The sequence below is a fragment of the Bubalus kerabau genome, chromosome 1, assembly GCF_029407905.1.
Source record: "Bubalus kerabau isolate K-KA32 ecotype Philippines breed swamp buffalo chromosome 1, PCC_UOA_SB_1v2, whole genome shotgun sequence".
Taxonomy (NCBI): domain Eukaryota; kingdom Metazoa; phylum Chordata; class Mammalia; order Artiodactyla; family Bovidae; genus Bubalus; species Bubalus kerabau.
The window spans coordinates 167,166,214-167,189,128 of NC_073624.1; the positions used below are offsets into that span (position 1 = coordinate 167,166,214).

The 22,915-nt window shown below is 42.2% G+C and overlaps 1 protein-coding gene across 6 annotated transcripts; it reads right to left on the reverse strand.

Annotated features, from left to right (window-relative positions):
* Positions 1-160: 160 nt before the first annotated feature.
* Positions 161-22,679, reverse strand: NCOA4 (nuclear receptor coactivator 4). 6 transcript variants are annotated; one of them, XM_055538578.1, is made up of 11 exons: positions 22,547-22,609; positions 21,498-21,573; positions 7,952-8,106; positions 6,592-6,732; positions 6,323-6,411; positions 5,917-6,025; positions 5,272-5,361; positions 4,591-4,842; positions 2,592-3,611; positions 2,051-2,191; positions 161-1,708 (listed from the first exon to the last, which is right to left on the reverse strand). In XM_055538578.1, exons 3-11 carry the CDS (start codon positions 8,090-8,092, stop codon positions 1,703-1,705), a joined length of 1,989 nt encoding a protein of 662 aa, XP_055394553.1. In that variant the 5' UTR covers positions 8,093-8,106; positions 21,498-21,573; positions 22,547-22,609; the 3' UTR covers positions 161-1,702. The 6 variants fall into 6 exon arrangements, with proteins under 6 accessions (XP_055394553.1, XP_055394599.1, XP_055394564.1 ...); XM_055538624.1 differs by having other exon boundaries at positions 4,591-4,734; positions 22,547-22,606; XM_055538589.1 differs by lacking the exon at positions 21,498-21,573 and having other exon boundaries at positions 22,547-22,679.
* Positions 22,680-22,915: the final 236 nt, after the last annotated feature.

Consider the following 22,915-nt stretch of genomic DNA (forward strand, 5'->3'; position numbering starts at 1 on the left):
ACCTATCTGCTAATTCAGGAGTAATAAAACAGCATTTTATTTTAAGTGAATATAAGAACTTTTTATGTTCAAGTGCTTCTCAGCTGTACTTGTAACCCAAGGATACCACATTCATATAATTTTGTGACAAGGTGTTTTACAAATACACAGGACAACTATATGGCTGTTAGGCTTTTAATGAATGGAGGGAGATACAAAATGCATCAATGCAAAAGAATGGTTTACATACTCATTAGCATAGTGATTAATGTTAATTTAGGGATACACAACGTGTTAAACCTCAACTACAAAGTTTCCTGCAACCTAGGATAATGGAAAAGCTGCTTAAGTTTTTACCCACCACCTTTTAAAGTTCTAAATGGTATCTGGAAGAACTAAAAATAGGCTCCTTTCAGCTGTGGTTAAGAAAAGAACTCTAGTGAAGCTGTATGGCAACGACACTGGGACTGTGAAGTTCCCCCAAAGGGGCTGTCTAGATTACCACATCACAAACTGTAAAGGTATTTCCAGTAACAGGCAAGTTGAGTGGCTTAATAGTTTGGAAAGCAGCTAAGATGTCTCTTTTAGAGAATTTTAAAACGTGGTATAAATACCACCTCTCTCCTACAGACAAACTTTTTAAAGCACGGACATAACTTTAAGGATACTAAGGAAACATCGATAGTTTTCATAAAGCTTCAATAAACACCCCAAGGCACAAGTGTTCAAAACTTCCTATTCACTAAAATGTCACTGCATTACACTTTTATTAGAGGTATAGGTATGCTGTGCCTGCAGTGAGCAGACGTGTAATTTATGCCTAGTTAAAAGCACCAGGTGTCAAGTTCAGCTTCCATTTACACAGGATGCACCAATAACACTTAAGATAGTGAACAGTTCAAGTACACCTTCCAACATACTTTGCTTTTTGATTAGTCGGCACTGGGGCTCTGCTGCCTGCAGTTCTTCAGAATATTTTGGAAGAGGCTAGAACTACTCTGAATATAGTCTTCAAGCAATATGGAGCCCTTCTGAAAGAGATGTTCTTTCATAATATTTAGTGAAGGAAATAAAGCCAGATCTTGCAAAATCGGAATGTCTTTCAAAAGAAGAAAAATAATGTAGAATCTGGCACCTAAGCTAAAATGTTTTGTGATAAATGTCAAAAATTGCCAAGATTTTCAATATGTGTTTTGGTAAGAAAAAACCACTATCTTGGCAAGGTTATGATGTAAAATGCAATAGTATATTAATTAAATAGAAGAATTCACCATTAATGGAAGAAAACCCAGGATAAGGGAAGCATCCAAAGACTGCCAGTCAAAAGGTAATTTTACTAACTTTAGAATACATCAACACACTTTGATTATAGAACTATTTCATTTTTAAAACTACAGTGTTTTAATGTACTTGTAATAACCACCCAATCTAAGGAGCCATGGAGGCTTATGAGAAAGACCTACCCACTAAGATGCATTTCTAGCACAGGGGTGAATTAATACTTCTGAAAGCAAGAACCTGAATCACCTCAGCATCAACAAATCGCCTTTTTCTTTTACACAGTAATTCATAGTTTGATGACTAATTTCTCTTCACTAGTTCAAAATTGGGGAGAAAAGGAACTACATCAGACCCAGAGACAATGATTTTGCAAGCCACAGTCACTCAGCTCATGGATTTGTGATAATCTGCAGAAAATTTGCTTGACTAGTACTTGATTCCTTCACATCTGTAAAGAAAAGTCCACATAAAAAGTCACTTCACTGTACAATTAAAAGCAAATGTCTTCCCACTTTAAAGCTCTCATTTCTCAATAAGCTATTAGAGACCATATGGGCTCCAAAAATTCTGACCGCTGCATCATCTGCAAAGGTCACTTTCAAGTATGTCCTAGTTATTTCATGGAGCAAGTTCATGTGAAACATGAAGTTTCTATGATCTCTCTTTTCCCACCTCACCTAATACACAAACCATTAACAGAAATACAGTTCGGTGAGCAAACTGAATTCATACATAAGACAAATCATAAGCAGCTAAAATTGTAATATTTGCACGAGTGGCATATACCAACCTGTAGAGGAGTTCGATACAACCACTTTTCTTTATCAACTTTAAGCTGCATACAGGCAAAGAGATCACAAACTGCTGGGAGGCCGTAACGGTCTGGGGGAAAGTTGTGTTCCTCCTGTAGGGGTGAATTAAGTAATACTTCCTGCAACAAGACAAAGGGTGGGTTGCTACATGACAGCTGGGAGGCATGATACCAACAATTCATCTTCCAAACAGTCTAGTGTCTGTAAAGAATGATGCGCACGTTGGGCACTCTAGTAACAGAGCGAATGTGACAACTATTTTCTCTACCCCTAATCGTTCCCAAAAATCGCAATAAAATAGGCCAGATGGGGATTTGGGGTATAGAATATGCACACAAACTTCAGTATGAATGATCATAAATGTTCCATTCCGTTGCTAACATGGCACCAAAAGTAATACTTAGGCTGTATTTAACAGTTAAGATAGTTAAGGATCTGATCTATTTATTTGCAAGGTTTGGGATTAAGAAAATCTATTGAATACACTTCAAATGGTGCTTTTTTAATGTCTTGGCTCACCTTGGCCTTCTTTCGAAGTAGCCACTTGTCCTCTCCTGAGGATAACTGGCTAAGATTTCCTGTCTTCTTTGCTGGCAAGACCCAGTCAGCTGTGTTAAAGGGACACCAGGCAGTGGCCAAGGGGCTTGTGAGCTTTTGTTTGCCGGCCCTGTCCTCTGTAAGAGGCGCTTCCTTGTTGGGACATCCTTCTTTGTGTGAGGGGGTCATGAGCCACTCTGACAAGGGACTGTTCCTTATGACTTGGAAGGGATCAGCAACTCGAGCAGCCGTCGCCTTTGCTGCCCTAGCTTGCTCTGCTGCCTCTCTTCCGGATGGAGAGAGCCACGTGTTCAGGGAATCCTTATGTTTCCCAGGTTCAGGTTTTGGATCCACAGGCATACCATTTTTATCCTTTCCTTCTTTCTTCAGAAGCCATTTACACAGAGCTTCCTTCTCACAATTTTCATCACATACACACTCTGAAAAACTTGTACAGGGCTCATTGGCTTTGCAGACCTCCTCTACTTTATATGGGTCTTGATGGTTCTGGACAAGCCAATCCTCAGTAGTCAGGCTGGGAGTGGACAAGGGTTTCTTGGCCTCCAAGTGGTCATTCAGGCATTTCAGATTGCCCAGGTTCTCAATCTCCACACCTTTGGGCTGGTTACCCTGACAATAGGTACAGGAATCAGACTTGACAAGCCAATCATTCACACTGTAGAACTCCTGGAACACCTGGAATAAGAGCTTAAACTTCTCACTGGTGGTTTCACAGCCGCCATTCTCAGGCTTCTCAAGCTTATGGGATTCCTGGGGAGTTACCAGCCAGTCAGAAAGATCCATCTCATCTTGATCAAGAGGCTCTAGATCTCCAACCTTTTCAATTTCCATGGAGTAAGAACTGGTAGTAGAATAGCTGTTAGACTTTTGGAAACTTGGTTTTTCAGAAACTTCTTGTTGCTGACTCTTGTGGAGCCAGTTTTCCAAACCCTTTAGGTTGCCCCAGACTTTATTCAAGAAACTGCAAGCTCGAGCAGACATCTACACAAGAAATACACATTATTACTTGCTCGAATATTATGACTTCCTTGAATTTCAATGATAAGAGTTCTACTTATATTTACCACACTACAAAATGTTTCTAAGTTTAAGTATACACAGCCAAAAGACATGGGATTTATCTGAGATATTAAAATACATAATTATATTAAAACAAATTTTTTGCAGTTTAAAAAAGGCAAACTAGGAGAAAGCATTTATACCATATCTTGTAGAAAAGAGACAAGTAGTTTCTACATGTGCATTTATGAATTAAGACAAAAATGAGTCATAGATATAATTAGAAAAGTCATCAAAGTTGGCTAATAAACATGAAAAATACTCAATCTCCTTAGTAACCTAAGAAACTCAAAAAGTAAAATTGTTCTTTTGTGTTAAATTCAGAGAAAGAAACTTGTAAATGATTACCACTGTTAGAGATGTTTAGGGAAGAAGGTATATAAACTGGTATGGACTTTCTGGAAACCCAAATTGACAATATGTATTGAAAGCCTTAAAGGGTCTCCAGAACTATAATCTAGGAACGCAATTTCTAAGAATTTGTTCCTAAAGAACTAATCAAGAATGCATATAAATAATTATCCCCTGGACATGCAAAGGAAATTTATTTATATTCAGAAAAACTGTGAAGTTTATAGCCAATCAATGAAATACTATATATTATGAGGGATTTTATGGAAGAAATTAAATGACAGAAATACATTCATGCAAGTATATGTACGCATAAACAAAGTGTTTACAGTGGTAGTTTCTGCATGTGGGATTATGAGCTTGCATTTCTTTATATAGTTTTTCCTAAGCTTTTTATCTACAGTGAAAAGGTGTCACTATTGTCATCAAATGTTATTTTTAAAATATACGTTTCCCAGACTAGAACTAAAAACCAAAGACATGCTATCAGTCAATAACTAACCCATCTATTTCGTCATCCATCTCAGAAACAATGGAGGCAGCAACACACCTGACTGTCCTCCGAGGTCTGCTCGTGGCTGAGCCAGGCCTGGAGGTCGGTGCTGGGCGGGTAAGCAGCCTGGCGGCCTACGGCAGGTTTGCTTCCAAGGAGCCATCCACTGAGAGGGCCGGCTGTGGTGCTGGACGCCGACTTCTGCGAATCACATAGTACTTTGCTGCTCAACAAGGCAATGTCAAATGCGGCAGAAAGTGCCAGAAAAACAGGAGACCCAAGCTCTTTAATCTTGGCTCGGTGCTGACCCTGCACAAGTCAAATGATTTCCCTAAGCCTCCATTTTCACAATTACAAAACAAAGAGTACAGCTGGAAATCAGCTTCTCAACTCAAAACTTTTAGGATCCTATATTCACACTTCCCACACTGCCTTCAGAAGTAAATGATAAAGAGAAGGATCCCTAAGAGAACCAACCCAATCATAGAGCTAATGATAATTTCTTATGAACTCATTGATAACAATTACTTGCTTATTGAACACCTCTAAAACCTCTAAATTTCTGACATTCAGTCTCAAGGGAAGCATTTAATTGTATAAACTCATTTATTACCATTGGTGCCTTTTTACATATAAATGATAGCCAAAAAAAAAAAAAAAAAAAGTGATATAATCAAAACCCCAAAGAAATACAAGCCAAATAAAAACTCAGTTACCAGAAACAAAATGACATTTTACCTGCTCTGGCAATGGGATATAGCCTCTCTTCTCTAAGAAGGACCCAATATTTGATGAACTAGCATGAGCCATCAAGTGCTCAGGAATTTGCTATAAGATAAAAAGCAAATTAGTTGTGTTTACTAATGTTATGCTTTCATACCAAAAAAGTGAACTTGTAATCCCTAAATTTCAAAAGTACTAAGCAAAGTGTTACAGTTCACTAGAATAAATATTCTTCACACTAAATTCAGTGACCTATGAAGTAGTTATAAAATCTGAGAATTCTCTTATCTACTACATAACTATCTTCACAGAAGAAACCTTCACCAGAACTGGTAGTATTTCAACTATTAACAAGACCCAAATGAGACGATACTTGACTCTATATAGACCATTCAAGCCATAAATTTCTTAAGAAATAAGTCAAAGGTATTTAAAGAGGTACAAAGATGAATTCAGAGACAATCAATCAGTCAATTAATACATTCCAAGCACTACCAGCCTAATGCTCTATAAATTCAATCAGAACATTAAGTTTCTAAAGCTTACCAAAGTCTCAAGAAAGTCCCTTTTCATAGTGAAAATGTGCTATTTTTAAGACCATGTGTCAGGCCACAGACCTGAGAAGCTCACTATGAACCCTCTGAGATGAGCATTACTCACAATGGTCTTGAGAGACCCAAATGTGGTGATTGCCTGCCGCAGGGCAGTTATGTCGGCTTCAAAGAGTAAAGCAGTCGAATCTTCAGGTTTGAGGGTCAGACTGCCCAATCTGGAGAAAAAAGTAAACAAAACCTGGCTATTTTAAAGAAATATCTATTTCAAATTCATCCAAAATAAAAACCAAATTGTGAGTTATTTGAAGTTTGGTTGAGTAACTCAACCAAAGATAGATGACTTAACCAGGTACCACCAAGTATGATATTAAATATTTAAAGCAAGATGATATTATCAAACGCACATTAAGTTTAACACTAAGTTAAATCCAAGTCATGCAAAGAGTTACAAAGTGACTTTTTAATACACCAAAGTCATAGAGCTAAAACCAAAACACAAAAAGGACCTCTACCTCTCCAGGCAAGCTGAGACTTGATTGGCTAGGTCTTTGTTTTGGGTGCACTCCAGCTGATGAATAAGACAATTGAACTGGCCCAGCAACTAGAAGAAAAACGAAATCATAGAGCCACGACGATATGAAAAGCACCAAGTGTGTCCAAGTTAACAAACAGCAAATAACACTTGAGATTAGATCTTGATTCAATCTATATTAATGCTTCATTACCAAAAAGACAGTCTCTGGAAACCAGAAAGCATATCATGGCCTTGCAGTCATCTTACCCAGTAGAGCTGTTGGACCTGCTGCTGAAGCGTCTCCTCTTTAAGCTGATAGATGAGATCTACCTGTTCATACAGCCACACCTCACGACTTCGAAGGCATTCCAGGTGGCGACTTATGCAGCTGTGAATCTGGGCTTTGACCTAGGAAACATAAATATGTTAGCTTCACCAAAGAACAGTGTTTCCCACAGAATGGTACGGTTCTTAAATTTCTGGGGGTCACAAATCCTTCTGATTATCCAATGATGACATGTATGGAGTATCTCCCCAGAAAAATGCATGCACTTGAAATTTTGCCTATAATTTCAGGGTTGAGTGTCCCAAAGCCCACCCATGGAACAATAAAAGCCCCATGGACCCAGTTTAAGATTTTCAGTCATAAAAGCATCTTTAAGCTCTAAAACCCTCAAAACCCCTCCTTCTAAGAGGATAAGGTTTATTTTGGGTGTCCTAAAGGAGTCAAAAGAAAATACAATGATATGTCATGTAATACTGATTCCCCTATGTTTTCCACATAATTTGAAAACCTATAGTTTTACAAATTCATCAGTGAAATAAGACAAGAATGTAACTAACTAGCCCTTATCCCTTTTCTCACCCTACGAATAAGCAACACATTTACAGCAGGCCAATTTAATGAAGAGATGAACCACTACATGTCAGCAGCCAGAGGACTATGAGGGTAGACAGTTCACGTAAAATTATTAGCTAAATGTTTCTGGAAGTATAAACAGTGATGCAAAAGAGGGATAAATATAAAAATCCTACAGAAGAAAATCTTAATGGCTATAAATTATCCACGAGAATCCACATAAGGAACTACATTTCAAAACACCATTTTCTGTACAGTAAAATGGTATTTCAGTCATGTAATACTTGGTCTACCAATTCACCAGCAGAATGCTATTAGGCTAATAGAAAGAACAGAGATTTTGTCTTGGCTTGCTCTTAACAACTAACTCATTTACAGAATCATGCCATGCCAATACCAAATTAAGAGACAGTAGGGGATGTGGAAATGCCATCCTTTGTGCATCAGGAACACAACTGACCAGTTCAGTGAGCTGAGCCCATTCATTTTGCTACTTTTTAGCTGATGGCAGTGCTCGGCACAGCCGCACACAGAGAAGCAAGCAAAACGCAAGCTAGACTGAACTCTGTGAGATGGCACAAGAATTTCTAGATTCTTCTAACATCTGCTCCATTTTCCCTTTGGAATCAAAGGCACCAACATTTCAGGCAGATGATGCAAGGCATGGGATAAAAACTTTTTGGTTTGGAGAAGCCAGTCCCTTGGCTATGCTCTAACTAGACCTGTGCTAAGAGTTCAGACAAGGGAAAAGAAAAGCATACATCACACCTCTCGCAAGTTATCTTTAATTTGCTGCTCAGCCCGGAGAACTCCACCAATAGCAAGCTCCAAGTCCCTCCGTGCATCACAACACCTCAAAAGGGGTTCTCTATTAGTGGAGCAGCCACTCTGGTCCTGTGAGGTACTCATTCTGCACCTTGTTCCTTTAAAAGAAAAAAAAAAAATCCAAATTGCACTATAATTACAACCAAACACCTTGCAATCATTCCCCCAATGATTATCCAACCAACTCCCAGTTACTATTCATGACTACTTAACGTTACTTCCAACATAGGACCTGGCACACAGTACACCCTTAATAAATATAACCTGTCTATCCGCCGCAACCCCCCCACCCCACCACTGTCATCCTGCCCTATCTATCCTGGATAAATCTAAAATCAGAGATGGTTTCTAAATATTGAGAAAAAGAAGTGATCACAGTAGCCCAGTATGGATTCACTAAGCCCGGTGAATCCATGGGCTTAGATGGATTCCAAGTAATTTTTTTTACTTAGAATCCAAAGTTATTTCCTTCCTGGGTAGTTTTATTAAACTGGCCCATCAAGGCAATGCTGTAAACATGATGTATCTGGACAACAGTAAGACCTGTGACAAGGCTGTATACTACCTTTGTGGATAAAGTAAGCATGGGCGAAACAGGACAACTCAACTGAATCATAAAATTATGTTTTACAAAGTACTCAAGGATTATGGATTAAAACCAGTCTGTTAAGTTTTTAGAGGTATGCCCCTGTTTTCCCCAATTACTCAACAGTTTTCTCTAATTGCCTGGATGAAAACACAGAAGACATTAAAGCTGGAGATAACATGGGGCTGTGAAAAAAACAGATTTCAAGACAATCCCTACAGAGCTGTTAAATCTTGTAAAACAAAATGCAGCTTTTGTTTTTACTTGAATGGGGGAGGACAAAATGGAAAACAATGGTTTTCAAAAAATGGAGATTTTTAAAAATTTTTTTTTGAAGGACAATTGCTTTACAGAATTTTTTCTGTCAAACCTCAACATTAATCAGCCACAGGTATACATATATCCCCTCCCTTCTGAAACTCCCTCTCATCTCTCTCCCCATCCCACCCCTCTAGGTTGATACAGAGCCCCTATTTGAATTTCCTGAGCCATACAGCAAATTCCGTTGGTATCTATTTTACATATAGTAATGTAAGTTTCCATGTTACTCTTTCTATACATCTCCCCTTTCCTCCCCTCTCCCCATGTCCGTAAGTCTATTCTCTATGTCTGTTTCTCCACTGTTGCCCTGTAAATAAATTCTTCAGGACCATTTTTCTAGATTTCCATATATATGCATTCAGATCAGATCAGTCGCTCAGTCGTGTCCGACTCTTTGCGACCCCATGAATCGCAGCACACCAGGCCTCCCTGTCCATCACCAACTCCCGGAGTTCACTCAGACTCACATCCATCGAGTCAGTGATGCCATCCAGCCATCTCATCCTCTGTCGTCCCCTTCTCCTCTTGCCCCCAATCCCTCCCAGCATCAGAGTCTTTTCCAATAAGTCAACTCTTCGCATGAGGTGGCCACAGTACTGGAGTTTCAGCTTTAGCATCATTCCTTCCAAAGAAATCTCAGGGCTGATCTCCTTCAGAATGGACTGATTGGATCTCCTTGCAGTCCAAGGGACTCTCAAGAGTCTTCTCCAACACCACAGTTCAAAAGCATCCATTCTTCGGCGCTCAGCCTTCTTCACAGTCCAACTCTCACATCCATACATGACCACAGGAAAAACCATAGCCTTGACTAGACGAACCTTTGTTGGCAAAGTAATGTCTCTGCTTTTCAATATGCTATCTGGGTTGGTCATAACTTTCCTTCCAAGGAGTAAGCGTCTTTTAATTTCATATATGCATTAGGATACAGTATTTATAAAAGAATGGATATTTTTAATTGAAAGCAAGCTTTATATGAGTTAGCAGTACACTGGATCTCAAGGAAAAAATTACTTACTATATGACTACATTTAACCGAAAGCATAACGTTCGCCACAGGACTAATCTGTTCCACGTTTATTAGACTAATTTTGAAATTTCTCTCTGAATAACAAACTTCAGAAACAGGCATTTAGGGAGGAAAAAAAAGGGGGGGGGCCTCAAAACCATGAAAAATTTCTCCAGGAAGAGAGGCTGTTTAGTCTAGATAAGAGAAGTCTCTGGGACAACATGATTACTATCTGGAATATTTGGAGACTGTCAAATAGAATTAGACTTGTTCAGAATGACCCAAAAGGAGTAGAGAAGGATTAATAGCAGATATTTGAGGCAACATACAAAAGAAATTTCCTAACAATCCTGAAGGAAATGGCCTTTGCAGAGAAGCAAGCCAGCTTTCAGGGGAACAGCAGTCTGCCCAGTGCGGAGTCCTGCAAATGGCTGACGTTTCATGTGAGACGCAAGGAATTTGGCCTACGCTGCATCTTCAGGCTGAAGTTTAGGGCCAGGTGGCTAGCTAGCTAGAACCTAAGAAGAGCCAAATGCAGTGAGATTCCCCATCCTCAGAAACAAGGCAAAGGGAGGAAGAAATTCAGTAGGCTGACTTCTGACCACCTCAGCAAGAGAGATTCACGTTCAGGAACTAGATTTACTAAAAATAACAAAGATTCAGGAAATTTTCTAACTTCCCCCTGCTATTTTGTTGCCACAGTCTGGTTCCCTATAATCATCTCTGAAAACGGAAGGGCTTCATTAACTGGATTAGACAGGAATCCCCTTGGAAATTTTTTTACCTCTTAAAACACTAGCTGTAGCTACTTTGCTACCTTCATTTTCACTGTAAGCCGCCCTGTTTTAAACACACCCATTAGTGTACGCTCAGAGCACACAGTAGGAACCTGCAAAATGTGGGTAAAATGCTGGCTCATATTCAGAGAGCAGAATGTCACCTCATTACCACAAGTTGCTTCACTTTGCACGTAAGTTACACGCAAAGCATGTTCAGCTTTCAAATATATTAAACAACTTTCACCTGTGCCTAATTTACCGCTCTTAGTGTCTCACCATGTGTGGAATGCCACAATGCCTAGCAGTGTAAATTTTAAGCAATAACATTAAATTAAAATGTTGCTTCACAATGTTAAAAAACCCCACAGCTCTAGATCATGTGGGAAACAAATTCAAATGCATACAATGTAGAAAAGTAGGTCTTCTCAAAGCAATACAAGTACTACACTCTGCCTAATAAGAACAGAATATAGTAAAAACACACAAATTGGATTTTCCCCTTATTAGCTATGGATACAAATTAGGATGAGATTTCAAAGTTATAAAACTGATTCTCCGCCACATATTAACCCACCTTGTTTTCAAAATAAACGAGAGTTATCCTCTAAGACAGTCGCCTGGTTAGTTGAGAGTCTTTACAAGCCTGTTTCATTCCCTTACACGCAGCCCAGGGGTGTCTGTCCCTCTGCTGCCCTTGACTCTGACCCTCCTTCCTTCCTGTGGCACAGTCACGGGGTGGTCAGCTGCCATAGCCTAGATCCCAAGAAAGAAGCTGTGCACGTTTGTCTTCTTGTACCGCAGTGAGGTGGAAAGCCTCAGAGCTGAAATCAGGAACTCCACCACACAGGTGAATTCAGACCACAGAAGGTGAAGCCAGCCCTGAACTGCCGCCTTCAGCGACACCTGGATGAGCTCTCAGTCCACAGGGCCCACGTCAACAGCCCCTTGCTTCAGGCTGCAGAGCCAGTGCAGCAGGTGTGATGCTGGAGAGATTACTCTGAGGCCTGAGACCGGGATTCCAGTTACATCTGCAACCCTGAGACCCATGAGCTAGTTACTTAACTTCCCTGGGCCACAATTTCCTCTAGAAAAACGGAGGCAACAGTAGCTATTAATACAAAGTGCTGCAATAAAGATAAACAGATAATACCTGCCTATAGGCACTTAACCCAAGCCCTGCACACTGCACTTTTTAACGTTTGGTTGCTTCTGTGATTAGGTTTAGCTGAGTTATAGGGACCTTCGGAATCCCTGCTGCTGCTGCTGCTGCTAAGTCACTTCAGTCGTGTCCGACTCTGTGTGACCCCATAGACGGCAGCCCACCAGGCTCCCCTGTCCCTGGGATTCTCCAGGCAAGAACACTGGAGTGGGTTGCCATTTCCTTCTCCCATACATGAAAATTGAAAAGTGAAAGTGAAGTCGCTCAGTCGTGTCCGACTCTTAGCGACCCCATGGACTGCAGCCTACCAGGCTCCTCCATCCATGGGATTTTCCAGGCAAGAGTACTGGAGTGGGGTGCCACTGCCTTCTCCATCAGAATCTCCACCTTTGGACTATACAAAGAAGCACCAAAACTAGAAAAGGCTCTGAAGTGACAAAGCTCTGACTCAGAATCAATTAGCCATCAATTAATGCTATGACCTTGAACTGTTTGCCATTTTTGAACCTAATGTTCTAATTAACAAGTGAAGATAACAATATCTACCTCAGAGACTTAGTGATCAGGGTGTGGTACTTGTTTAATAAATATAGCTCTCCATCTACTCTCTCACTATATAACAGAGCAAAACATAAGTTTTTATGGCAAAAACTCAGTAGTCTAAACCCTCTAATATATTAATATACTAAGTCTACACACACGTTTCTGCCCTACTACCTTCAAAAGAGGATTGACTTTAAAAAAAAAAAGTATTGCCTTAAATGTGTGGGGTGTTTTTGTTTGAGACAAGTTAAAAGTTTAAATGCTTTCTAAAACGTCCCTGCCTCTAGGATTTCTGTTCAAGGTTTTAGGGAAGGAGAGACATCAAGGGAGAAATACATACGTTCCTCACATAAATAAAGCTCCAGGAAAAATATACTTTCCTCAAAGTAGGCTCCGCCCACTCGGGCAGCCCACTCGGACAGCCCTCCGGCTGCCAGAGAACCGCCCCCACCCCACCCCTTCTCCCTGAAGACTCCCTCAAGGGCTTCCCTTGTGGCTCAGCTGGTAAAGAATCTGCGCAATGCGGGAGACCTGGGTTCCATCCCTGGGTTGGGAAGATCCCCTGGAGAAGGGAAAGGCCACCCACTCCAGTATTCTGGCCTGGAGAATTCCATGGACTGTAGTCTGTGGGGTCGCAAAGGGTCAGATACGACTGAGCAACTTTCATTTTCTTTCCTCAAAGAAGAGTTCCACAAACTATATATGCCATATTTGCACAATACTCTGCACAAATCTAGTTATGAAATCCAAAGGTCAGGGAACAATAATTGAGCAACTAAACCGCAAATGAGCTAAGTCCTAGTCATATGGTTTAACCATAAAATTTCCAAAGAGCTATAACCCTCTCGTGACCAACACTAACCACAATTTAAAGTTAGAAAAACCTTCGGCGTCTCTGTGACGGACTAGTCTCATTTCACTGATGATGCCACAAAGACCCAGAGCGTTTAAATGGCCATCTAAAGGGCCACCACAGCCGTAACGGGAAGATTTGGGTTTAGAACTAGGGTTCCTAGGGTCAAGTCCTGAAGTCTCTCCTGACCAGTTTGCTCTTGCTTTAGGGCATCACCCATATATTCTTTTTATTTGCCAACAGGAGGTTAAAATCAACATTCCAACGGGTTACTACTGGAACACCTTCCATTAAGAATCTCAGTCCATTCATAATCCTCAAAAAAACCAATTTTTCTTAATCTTCTTCCTTAGATAATGCTAACAAAAATAAACAGCATGTCATGACAGGCTCAGAAGAACCAAAACACTTCCAAGCATGAAAGACAGGAGCAAGAGCCCTGGGATCTTACCTCACATCTTATCACAATCACTCTGCATCCTCTGTCTAAACGAAGGCTTGTATCATTTCTAACTGCGCCTTCCAGGTCTCACTGTTTGACTCCTTCCCAAATCGCTCTCCTTTCCAAAAAAGATGTCCATTTTTCATTTATATTCCTAGCATCTAAATCATTGCTAAAAGACCCATAACGTACTTATTATCTTCTATGAATTGCTAAATTAGAATACTAATGGTCCATTTGGTTACCTCTGAAGAGACAGCATATATCAGAATATTTGCACAAATTTTCAAGAAAAAAATTACACTAACAGTCCACATACAATTTTACCCTGCACATTTCTTAATGGTTCTCTCTCCCGTCAGTTTTTAAAACTAAAGTTTTTTTTAAATCACAAATCATTAACTCAAAGGTTATATATACGTATCTCATCCTAGCCCACAGTTTCTGAAATTCAGGATGATTCTGTTAATTTTTTAAAGCATGTAAGCAAAGGTTAACGCCTGAAGAAACGCACAAAATAAGGGAATACTAAATTCACGACAGCATATTTTAAGATCGTTTAACACTTCAGACCTTACTGCACTCAGATCTACCTTTATACATGTAACTATAAGCAACCAAGCCCAGCACATCAACTTTCAGAAGCAATAACCGAAAACGAACCACAATATTAGTCATCACCATCTAATGCCAAGCACGGCATTTCTAGTTCAAAAGCAACAGTGACACATGCGACTTTCCAGGCTCCCCAACACTTTCTAGGAGCACACTTGTCGGAAGAAGCCTGCGTCTGGTCCTCCCGGGAAGCCGCAGCCGCGCGTTCACTCTGTTTCAGAGCAGGTACCGGTACCGCTGTACGCATGCGCACAGCAGGGCCCATTCCCAGCCCACCCAGGGGAGCCCATCCGGGGGGCTCCCGCCGCGGCCCTGGGCTGCTGGACATACCTCCTCTCAATCTAGGCCCCGGCGCGCGAGCTGCCCAGCAAGCAGGACGCTGCTTTATCCGGGACCGGGGTGAGAAAGGTCCCTGGGCCCGCGGAGAGCGCCCCGCCCCGCCAGCGCGTCTGGCAGCGCCCCGCCGGCGGGCGGGAGCGCGCACGTCGGTCGCGGGGCGGGGCCCGAGGCTCCGCCCACTCGGGAGGCCCCCGAGGTCCCCCCGCTGCCCGAGGACGCCCCACCGGCACCCCGTCTCCCTCAAGACTCTTGGTGCCGAGTCGCTTGGGCGCCACCGCCACTGGCCACTCCGGGCGAAGCCGGCCCGCAGAGCCTCGAGGACACCAGGGGCTCCTCTCCAGCCTTTCCGCGGCCCACCTGCTCCTGCGTTTAGCCTCTGTGTCCCCCCTGATCCACACCCCAAATCGTCAAGACGTCTTTAAGGATTTTGCTGCTAATCACTACAAAGAAATAACAAACGTGGTTCAGTAAGGTTTCCGAAGTTGTTACTAGAATTCCTGGCAGTAGTTCGTGACTCCCTCTGAGATCACCACCGGCAGTCTAGCTGAGGTTCAGGTCTCGGCTTTTGTTTCAGGCTCTGACATTTCCTCACATCTGTGACATACCTCTCTACCTGTACCCCGGTGTCCCTCTGACTCTCAAACACGCTCCCACATGGCCTCAGTCCAGTTATGCATGTAATGCTCATGGATGCTTTTCATTCAACAAACTGAGCACCAACCAGATGCCAAGCTCTATTCTAGGTGCTGGGAATACAGTAGTGAAATAAAAGCCCTACCTGGAAGGCAGTGATATGGAGCAGTTAAGAGGATGAACTCTGGAGCTACACCATTTGGGTACAAAACTTGGCCCTGTCATTTAGATGCTGTGTAACCTTAGGCAAGTCACTTAACCAATCTATGCCTCAGTTTCCCCATCTGTAAAATGAGGACAATAATAATGGGTCAACTCAATGACAATTATATGAATTGGTTATAAAAAATGTTTAGGACAGTACCTGGCACACAATGAGTACTTGCCTGATGATTATCATGCTCATGGTACTCTACTTTGATGCCCTTTTCTCTGAAAATAATCCTTATAGCCTGCATAATCAGGCCAAAGACAAAATTCTATACAGCCTTGTCACACCTTTTAAATCAACTTTTTTTTTACTGTAAAATACTAATTCTCATCAGGCTGTATAACTTATATCCAGGGTATATCATGCAAAATGCCAGGCTGGATGAAGCACAAGCTGGAATCAAGACCGCGGGGAGAAACATCAATAACCTCAGATATTCAGATGACACCACCCTTAGGGCAGAAAGTGTAGAGGAACTGAAGACCCTTTTGATGAAAGTGAAAGAGGAGTGAAGAAGTTGCCTTAAAACTCAATATTCAAAAAACTAACATCATGGCATCCGGTCCCATCATTTCATGGCAAATAGATGGGGAAACAATGGAAACAGTGACAGACTTTATTTTCTTGGGCTCCAAAATCACTGCAGATGGTGACTGCAGCCATGAAATTAAAAGACGCTTGCTCCCTGGAAGAAAAGCTATGACCAACCTAGACAGCATATTAAAAAGCAGAGACATTACTTTGCCAACAAAGGTCCGTCTATAGTCAAAGCTATGGTTTTTCCAACAGTCATGTATGGATGTGAGAGTTGGACTATAACAAAAGCTGAGTGCTGAATAATTGATGCTTTTGAACTGTGGTGTTGGAGAAGAGATCCAACCAGTCCATCCTAAAGGAAATCAGTGCTGAATATTCATTGGAAGGACTGATGCTGAAGCTGAAACTCCAATATTTTGGTCACCTGATGTGAAGAACTAACTCACTGGAAAAGACCCTGATGCTGGGAAAGATTGAAGGCTGGAGGAGAAGGGGATGACAGAGGATGAGATGGTTGAATGGCATCACCGACTCGACGGACATGAGTCTGAGCAAGCTCTGGGAGTTGGTGATGAACAGGGAAGCCTGGCATGCTGCAGTCCATGGGGTCGCAAAGAGTCAGACAGGAGTGAGCAACTGAACTGACTGACTCATCTATGTATATGAAGCTACTTTCGTAACAGTTAAGAGTAAAGTGAAACCACTTGACAAAAAGCAAAGGCCAGTGGACACTGAAGACTAGAAACCTCAATTAAGCATCCCTCAGATTTCAGATGAACAGAACCTATGGACGTGCCTGCTTCATCTGTGATGCACCGTTTCTGGGGTCCCATGTCATTCACTACCAAAATTAGTGAGAAAACAATTTCTCTCTTAATTCAAAATATCATTGCATAGCATATTTTGTGAAGATACAAATAAAGCCAAACATACCTCTGAATGATGAAAGTTAAAATTGGATAGCCCTTTGTACTTTAAGTCAATGGCTAGAAAGAAGCAATTCTCTGTAAAAATACGACTAATGTCAAGAACTTTCATCTCTCTTATATGCCCCTAAAATAGTTACAATGTGAATACAATAGGAAATTTGTTGACCACCACCTACATAACCAGTGGTCTCTATGCCCTCTCTACCAGATCCTGACCAATGCCTGCTCTCCTTCACTTGAACTGAGCTGCACAGTTACTGAGAGTCAGTGTTATTCTGTTTATGACAGCTTTACTTGTTACTATAATGAAGTGACTAAAGAGTATACAAATATAAAAACTGGAGGGAGAAAAAAATCACAAAAATCTAAACAAATTCCGCATTCAGACACTGCAGGTAGCTTTTTACTCCCTTAAACTTTGTTATTTGCCCTTTCATATTTATGAAATGTTTAGGTTCTAAAGGGGAAAAAAGTCATAAGATATTTTACCTCTCTTCTGTTTCAAGACTTCTTCACTGTCTCCCAACAAGAGAACCATCTATTTCCTAGTAGGTTAGTAGATCGTCTCATTTAAAGAGCATAAACTACAATTGTCCAATGGCTCCCCTCCTGCCTACAGGATAAAGTCCAAATTTCTCTAATAAAGTTCTGAGTCTTCTGAGTTCAGCCTGACTCTCCTGCTGTCTCCCCAGAGCAGCCCCCACACCGTGATCTTCTGGACAGCAGTTTCTCACGCGTAGACCTGGCTGGCTCATCTTGTCCAGTCTGGCTCTCCCAGCTCGCTCTGCCAGCAATGCCAGGCCCCTGCCTTCCCCCCGCCTGTCTGCTTTGCTGACTATACTTGAGTCGAAAAGCACAGTCACCACTACTGAGCCTTTTCTGACCAAGCATCCCGTTTCTCAATAGTTTTAACCTATGGAGGCTTCCCTGGTGGCTCAGACGGTAAAGAAGCGCCTGCAATGCGGCAGACCCAGGTTCAGTCTCCGGGTTGGGAAGATCCCTTGGAGAAGGGAATGGCAACCCACTCCAGTATTCCTGCCTGGAGAATTCCATGGACAGAGGGGTCCATGGGGTCGCAAAGAGTCAGACACGAGTGAAGCACCGACATACACATCGAGTTAGCGGGGTGTAACGTGTGACTTTCCAGTATGACACCTGTAACACATGTTGTCCTTACTGTCGCGTCTGCCTCCTTGGTCTCAGAGGTCCTGAGAGCAGGGGCCACGTACTGTGGGCCTGGTATCAGTATCATAGCGCTACCAACCCCCTTCATACTCCACACGCACTACTGAACTGACCTACAGACAATGGTGTCCCTGGAGCTGTGCAGTGCTTTAACCCTCAACTCGACAGAGGCTTAATACATATCTGATAAATGGATGGATGACTACATGAGAAATGAATGCTCAATTTCAGACCAGCCACAGGAAGTATGGTACAGTTCTGCTTTAAACATAAGTAGTCAACTTGATGTCCCATTCAGAAAGGTTTTTCAGAAGTGGAAATGTTTCTACCATAACTGTTACTTTCCGTTTTCTTTCAAACAAGACAAAACTAGCAAGGATATTGCTACTGAAACTATGATTTTATGCTAGGCTCTGATATAAAGTGCCTTTCCTAATGCCAGAACCATCAAAGCCCAACTATACAGATTCACAAGCACGAGCTGATGTGTGAGTTAAAGGGGAAGCAGTAACTGTGTTTACAGCCATCTCTGGATTTTTTTTTTCTCTGATTTTACAGTACCACAGAAATTCCAGCCTACATCACAGAAGTTTGGTAAGCTTTCAGAACTAGGGCTGTCCCCTATCTTCAACTTGAAACTTCTTGCCATAATGTAGGAAAAGATGTTATTTATCTATCATCACAGTAATAATATAATTTATCCCTAATTTTATATGGTAAGTATCTTGTGGTTTTCCTGACAGAGATAAGCAAATGATAAAATATTTTCCCTCCTCTGAAGCCTAGAGGTCTAGAAATAATGCCAAATTAAAACTCAAAATATACCCAAGATCATTTTCTTATCAAATCTATAATTGTTCAAGTATTAAAAGACTTAACTTCCTGTCTATGACCAACTGACAAGCAAAACCTGTGTCGCCTGCCTTGCCAGTTATTCACTCCTTCCCTGAACCAAGCTGTCACGTGTCTAGAGGGCTCAAGACAACGCTAGCTAAAAGGAATATTTAGCCCCAAACATACCCTCAGCCTCATTTCATTGCATCATCAAGCCAAGTAAAATCAGGGATGACAAGAGAATCAGGGATGGCTCAGAGAGTCAGAATGAAGCATTCGTGCCACAAGTTTGTTGTTGTTGTTTTAAAGGGACCCTCAAGATAACCTTTTGTTGACTTGCCAGTGAATCTGTCTAATTCAAAGAGTAAGGACGACATGCCAGGATTTCAGGTAATAGTAGACTAGGTGGGAAGTTCACAAATTATGACTGTAATGTAGGATTTAGCAAGCAGAGAAGACAAGCTGAGAAGGACCATATGGCTCCTCTAACTGACAAGCACAGAAACGCTACTAAAACAATTCACCAGAGCAGAAGTGGTCAACCTGGCTCCCTCATCAGCTCGGGCCATCTGCACTGCTTGCGTCTTCTACGTGCAGCAATGTGTTTAGACATACCTATATTGAAAACAAAGCCAAAACAAAAACTGATAGCAAAATGTTAAGAGGGCCAAAGTGCAGCAAAAAGAGTAATAAAACTGCCACAGCAATCTATAGTTCCTTCATGAAACTGAATTTAATCCCGTACTTACATACTGGTTGGTCCCTTTTAACAATCACTTAAGACTCGCAAGCTAACTGGTACATATACAGAGACACTGGAATTCACTGATTTCAGTAACACTCAGAAAATGCGCTCTGATCCAGCAGCACATGCCACTGTGTATCCTTCACAGAAACACGTCTTGATTCTCTGAGACTGGGTATACTTTTTTGGAAAGAGTCAGAGATTAATACATGTAATCATTAATATGTGTATGGTATACATGTAATACATTATTATAAAGTAACACATTAATACATGTAATTAATATATGATACAGCATTTAGAATAGTTTCTGATTACTTCTGATAAGAGAATGGGTATGCTAATAAAGGAAGACTTTTTTTGTAGTTCATCAGTTAAATAAGTCACCCTCCTCAGTCTCCAGGATTCCTGCAGAAACCTCATTACTTGCTGCCCACTACTCCCCTCCTCGTAGCCCACTCAGCCCTGCCACAATGGCCTCTTTGCTGCTCCTCCAGCATACCAGGAATGCCTCAGGGCACTTGCATTTTCCTCCAGATATCTGTGCCTGCTCCTCTTCCTGGTGTCATCTTCCTTATTATCCTATATAAAATAAGTCTTCCTTCCACACGTTTCCCCTTCATATATTTTAACGTTATTGCCATAGTATTTATCACAATCTGACATGGAGAAACCATTTATTTTCTGATCCCACTTCAGAAAACACACTAGAAGGTACGCTCCACACAGACAGAGGCTGTCCTGCTCAGTGTTGCACAGAGGTGCTCAGTACACAGTTGCTGGAGGAATGGATTCTGTAAGTATTTAATGTATCTATGAAGCAAGACATTTTTTTTTAACACATCCTCTCATTTAGTCCTCAGAAAACTTTAAGGTACCTACATATTACAAAAACAATTTTTAAAACAGGGAAACTAAGGCTTGACAAGTTTAGATGTATCACCTACAGTCACAGGCTTCCAAGTAAAAGAACCAAGATTTAATCCAAGATCTGAGCCTGTGTTCTCTAACCACACAATGGATGCTGAACGGATCATTTAAGTGTTAAGATTTTACTGTTATTTTTCTTACTCATTCTACAAATATTTACTGTCTACACTGACACATACTGTGATATTCCCTAGGGACACAATGGCAAACTTGGCGTCTAGAGGAAAATCTGTGACACTGAGTCACCAAAAACTAAGAAAATAAGAAAACTTTGAAATCAGAGACCGAGATTTAGAAGTTCAGCGGTCACAGCAATGCCTGCTCTGAATGCCTTCAAGTATGCTAGCACTTACTCTGGGAGGGAAATTATCATAAAATTCTAGCCAAGAAGCTAGTGGGAGAGGAATCTGTATCAGAATCACCTATGCAGTTTTATGAAACCCCTACAGAGGCTCCTGAGATTCTGGCACAGCTAAACTGACTTTAAATAAAATGGCGGTGGGGTAGGGAGTCCGATCTAATTCTTAAGATATCTCCTCCCTCTTTGAGAGTCACATCTTCCTTTCCCTACATGGCTCACCATGCTTCTCCACTTTTAAAATACCTATTTGCCCAAAATAAGGTAATTGGAGAAGTTAATTTTAACACAAACACATTATCATAAAACTTGAGGATTTTCCCTAGGGACCCAAGAACAATAGAAAAGGAGGGAAAAATAAAATGTAAGATATGTTACCCTGCTAGACTTTACATATATCATCTCACTTAGCAAATGCACACTAGCAAGCCTTCAAAGAGCAAACCAAGTGACTTCCTTCAAGATACATGCACCACACGCCCACCTGCACTGCAGCATCTGAGTGGGCCTTCCTCAAAGACTCAGGTTCTCGGAGGTTCAGAAATGTCGCACTAGTGCCCCTGTGCAGAAATGAGGCGACAATGATGACCTGCCCCACCCCATCCACAAGTAACTCCACAGTGCCTACAACCGTAAATATTACCAAGTGGGTAGTGGAAACAGTTATGGTGCAGTGAAGCTCACCCTGATTAGAGAACACAGAACAGTATGGTGAAAAAAGCTCTGCCTCTAGGGTCGAGTTTTACTCTGTGCCTTCTGCCCTTCTTGACCTCACCACCCCATGTTACACCGCGTGGCACGTAAGCCTCTTTACACGATCGCTGTTCCTGCCCCAACTATTTAGTTCCATGAAAATAAGGACTATGCCCGTATTTTTTTTCAGTGTCATATCCTCAACACCCTGAACATACAGGTGCTGAATTAAACAACTGTTGGTGGAGTGAAGCAATGGACTAGCAAGCCTCGCTTTTCTCATGTGTAAAAAGGAGATAAGGGAGCTACCTCTCAGGATTTTGGAGAGAATTACAAGCACCGTACCGTAAGTCACGGTGGGTTGGCGGGTAGAGGGCCGAAAAAAACCACAATCTGTCTGTCTCCACCCAACAGGCTAGGAATGTATATACTCTGGGACCGTTCGGGAAAACAAGCCCCTCCTCGCGCCGAGACTTCCGCGAGAGCGAGCAAAAACTCGGAGCTGTCACTCCCGGGGCCGGGGGCAAGGCGGAAGGGCAGGCTGGCGTTGGTGGTTCCGGGCCAAGTGCGTCCAAGGACGAAGAAAGGACAGGCTGGGCAGGAAGGAAGAGGCGACCCTTCAGGCCGAGAGTCGAGGGCCACAGAAAGGAGGGCAAGCCCACGCCGGCGGGCAGGTGGAAGGTCGCCCTCTGGGCAGGCAAGTCGAGGGAGAGGCTGGCCTCCAAAAGCAGGCCCAGACAGGCCCGGGTCGGGCCGAAAATCGGCCACGACGCCCCAGCCCTCCCGCGGCGTGAGAGCGGAAGGAGGCACGCCCGCCCCACTGGCCACTCCGGTTCTTACCACCTCCGAGTGTCGCTCTGGACGTTCAGAAGAGGCCTTCCCCAAGCCGCCGCCGGCCAGACACACGCCAAGGGCCCAAAGGTAGAGTTCTCGCGAGAACACAACCTTCCTCCCACGCCTCATACCACACGTTTGACAGTCTCGCGAGATGTCAAGTCACGGTCAGCCCAAGGTTCTCGCCTGCCCCCCAGAGGGATCAGAGTGCAGGTGCACAAGTTTTCCTGCGCCCCAGGTCAGTCTTTTTGCCAGTTTACTAGATAAGGTTAAATGAAAGAAAGGTTTGTCGAAGGCAAGCTCTGAAAGGACGACTATCCTAAGTGATTTTCTCATACCAGATGTCCTCACAAGGTACATATTATTTAGCTTTAA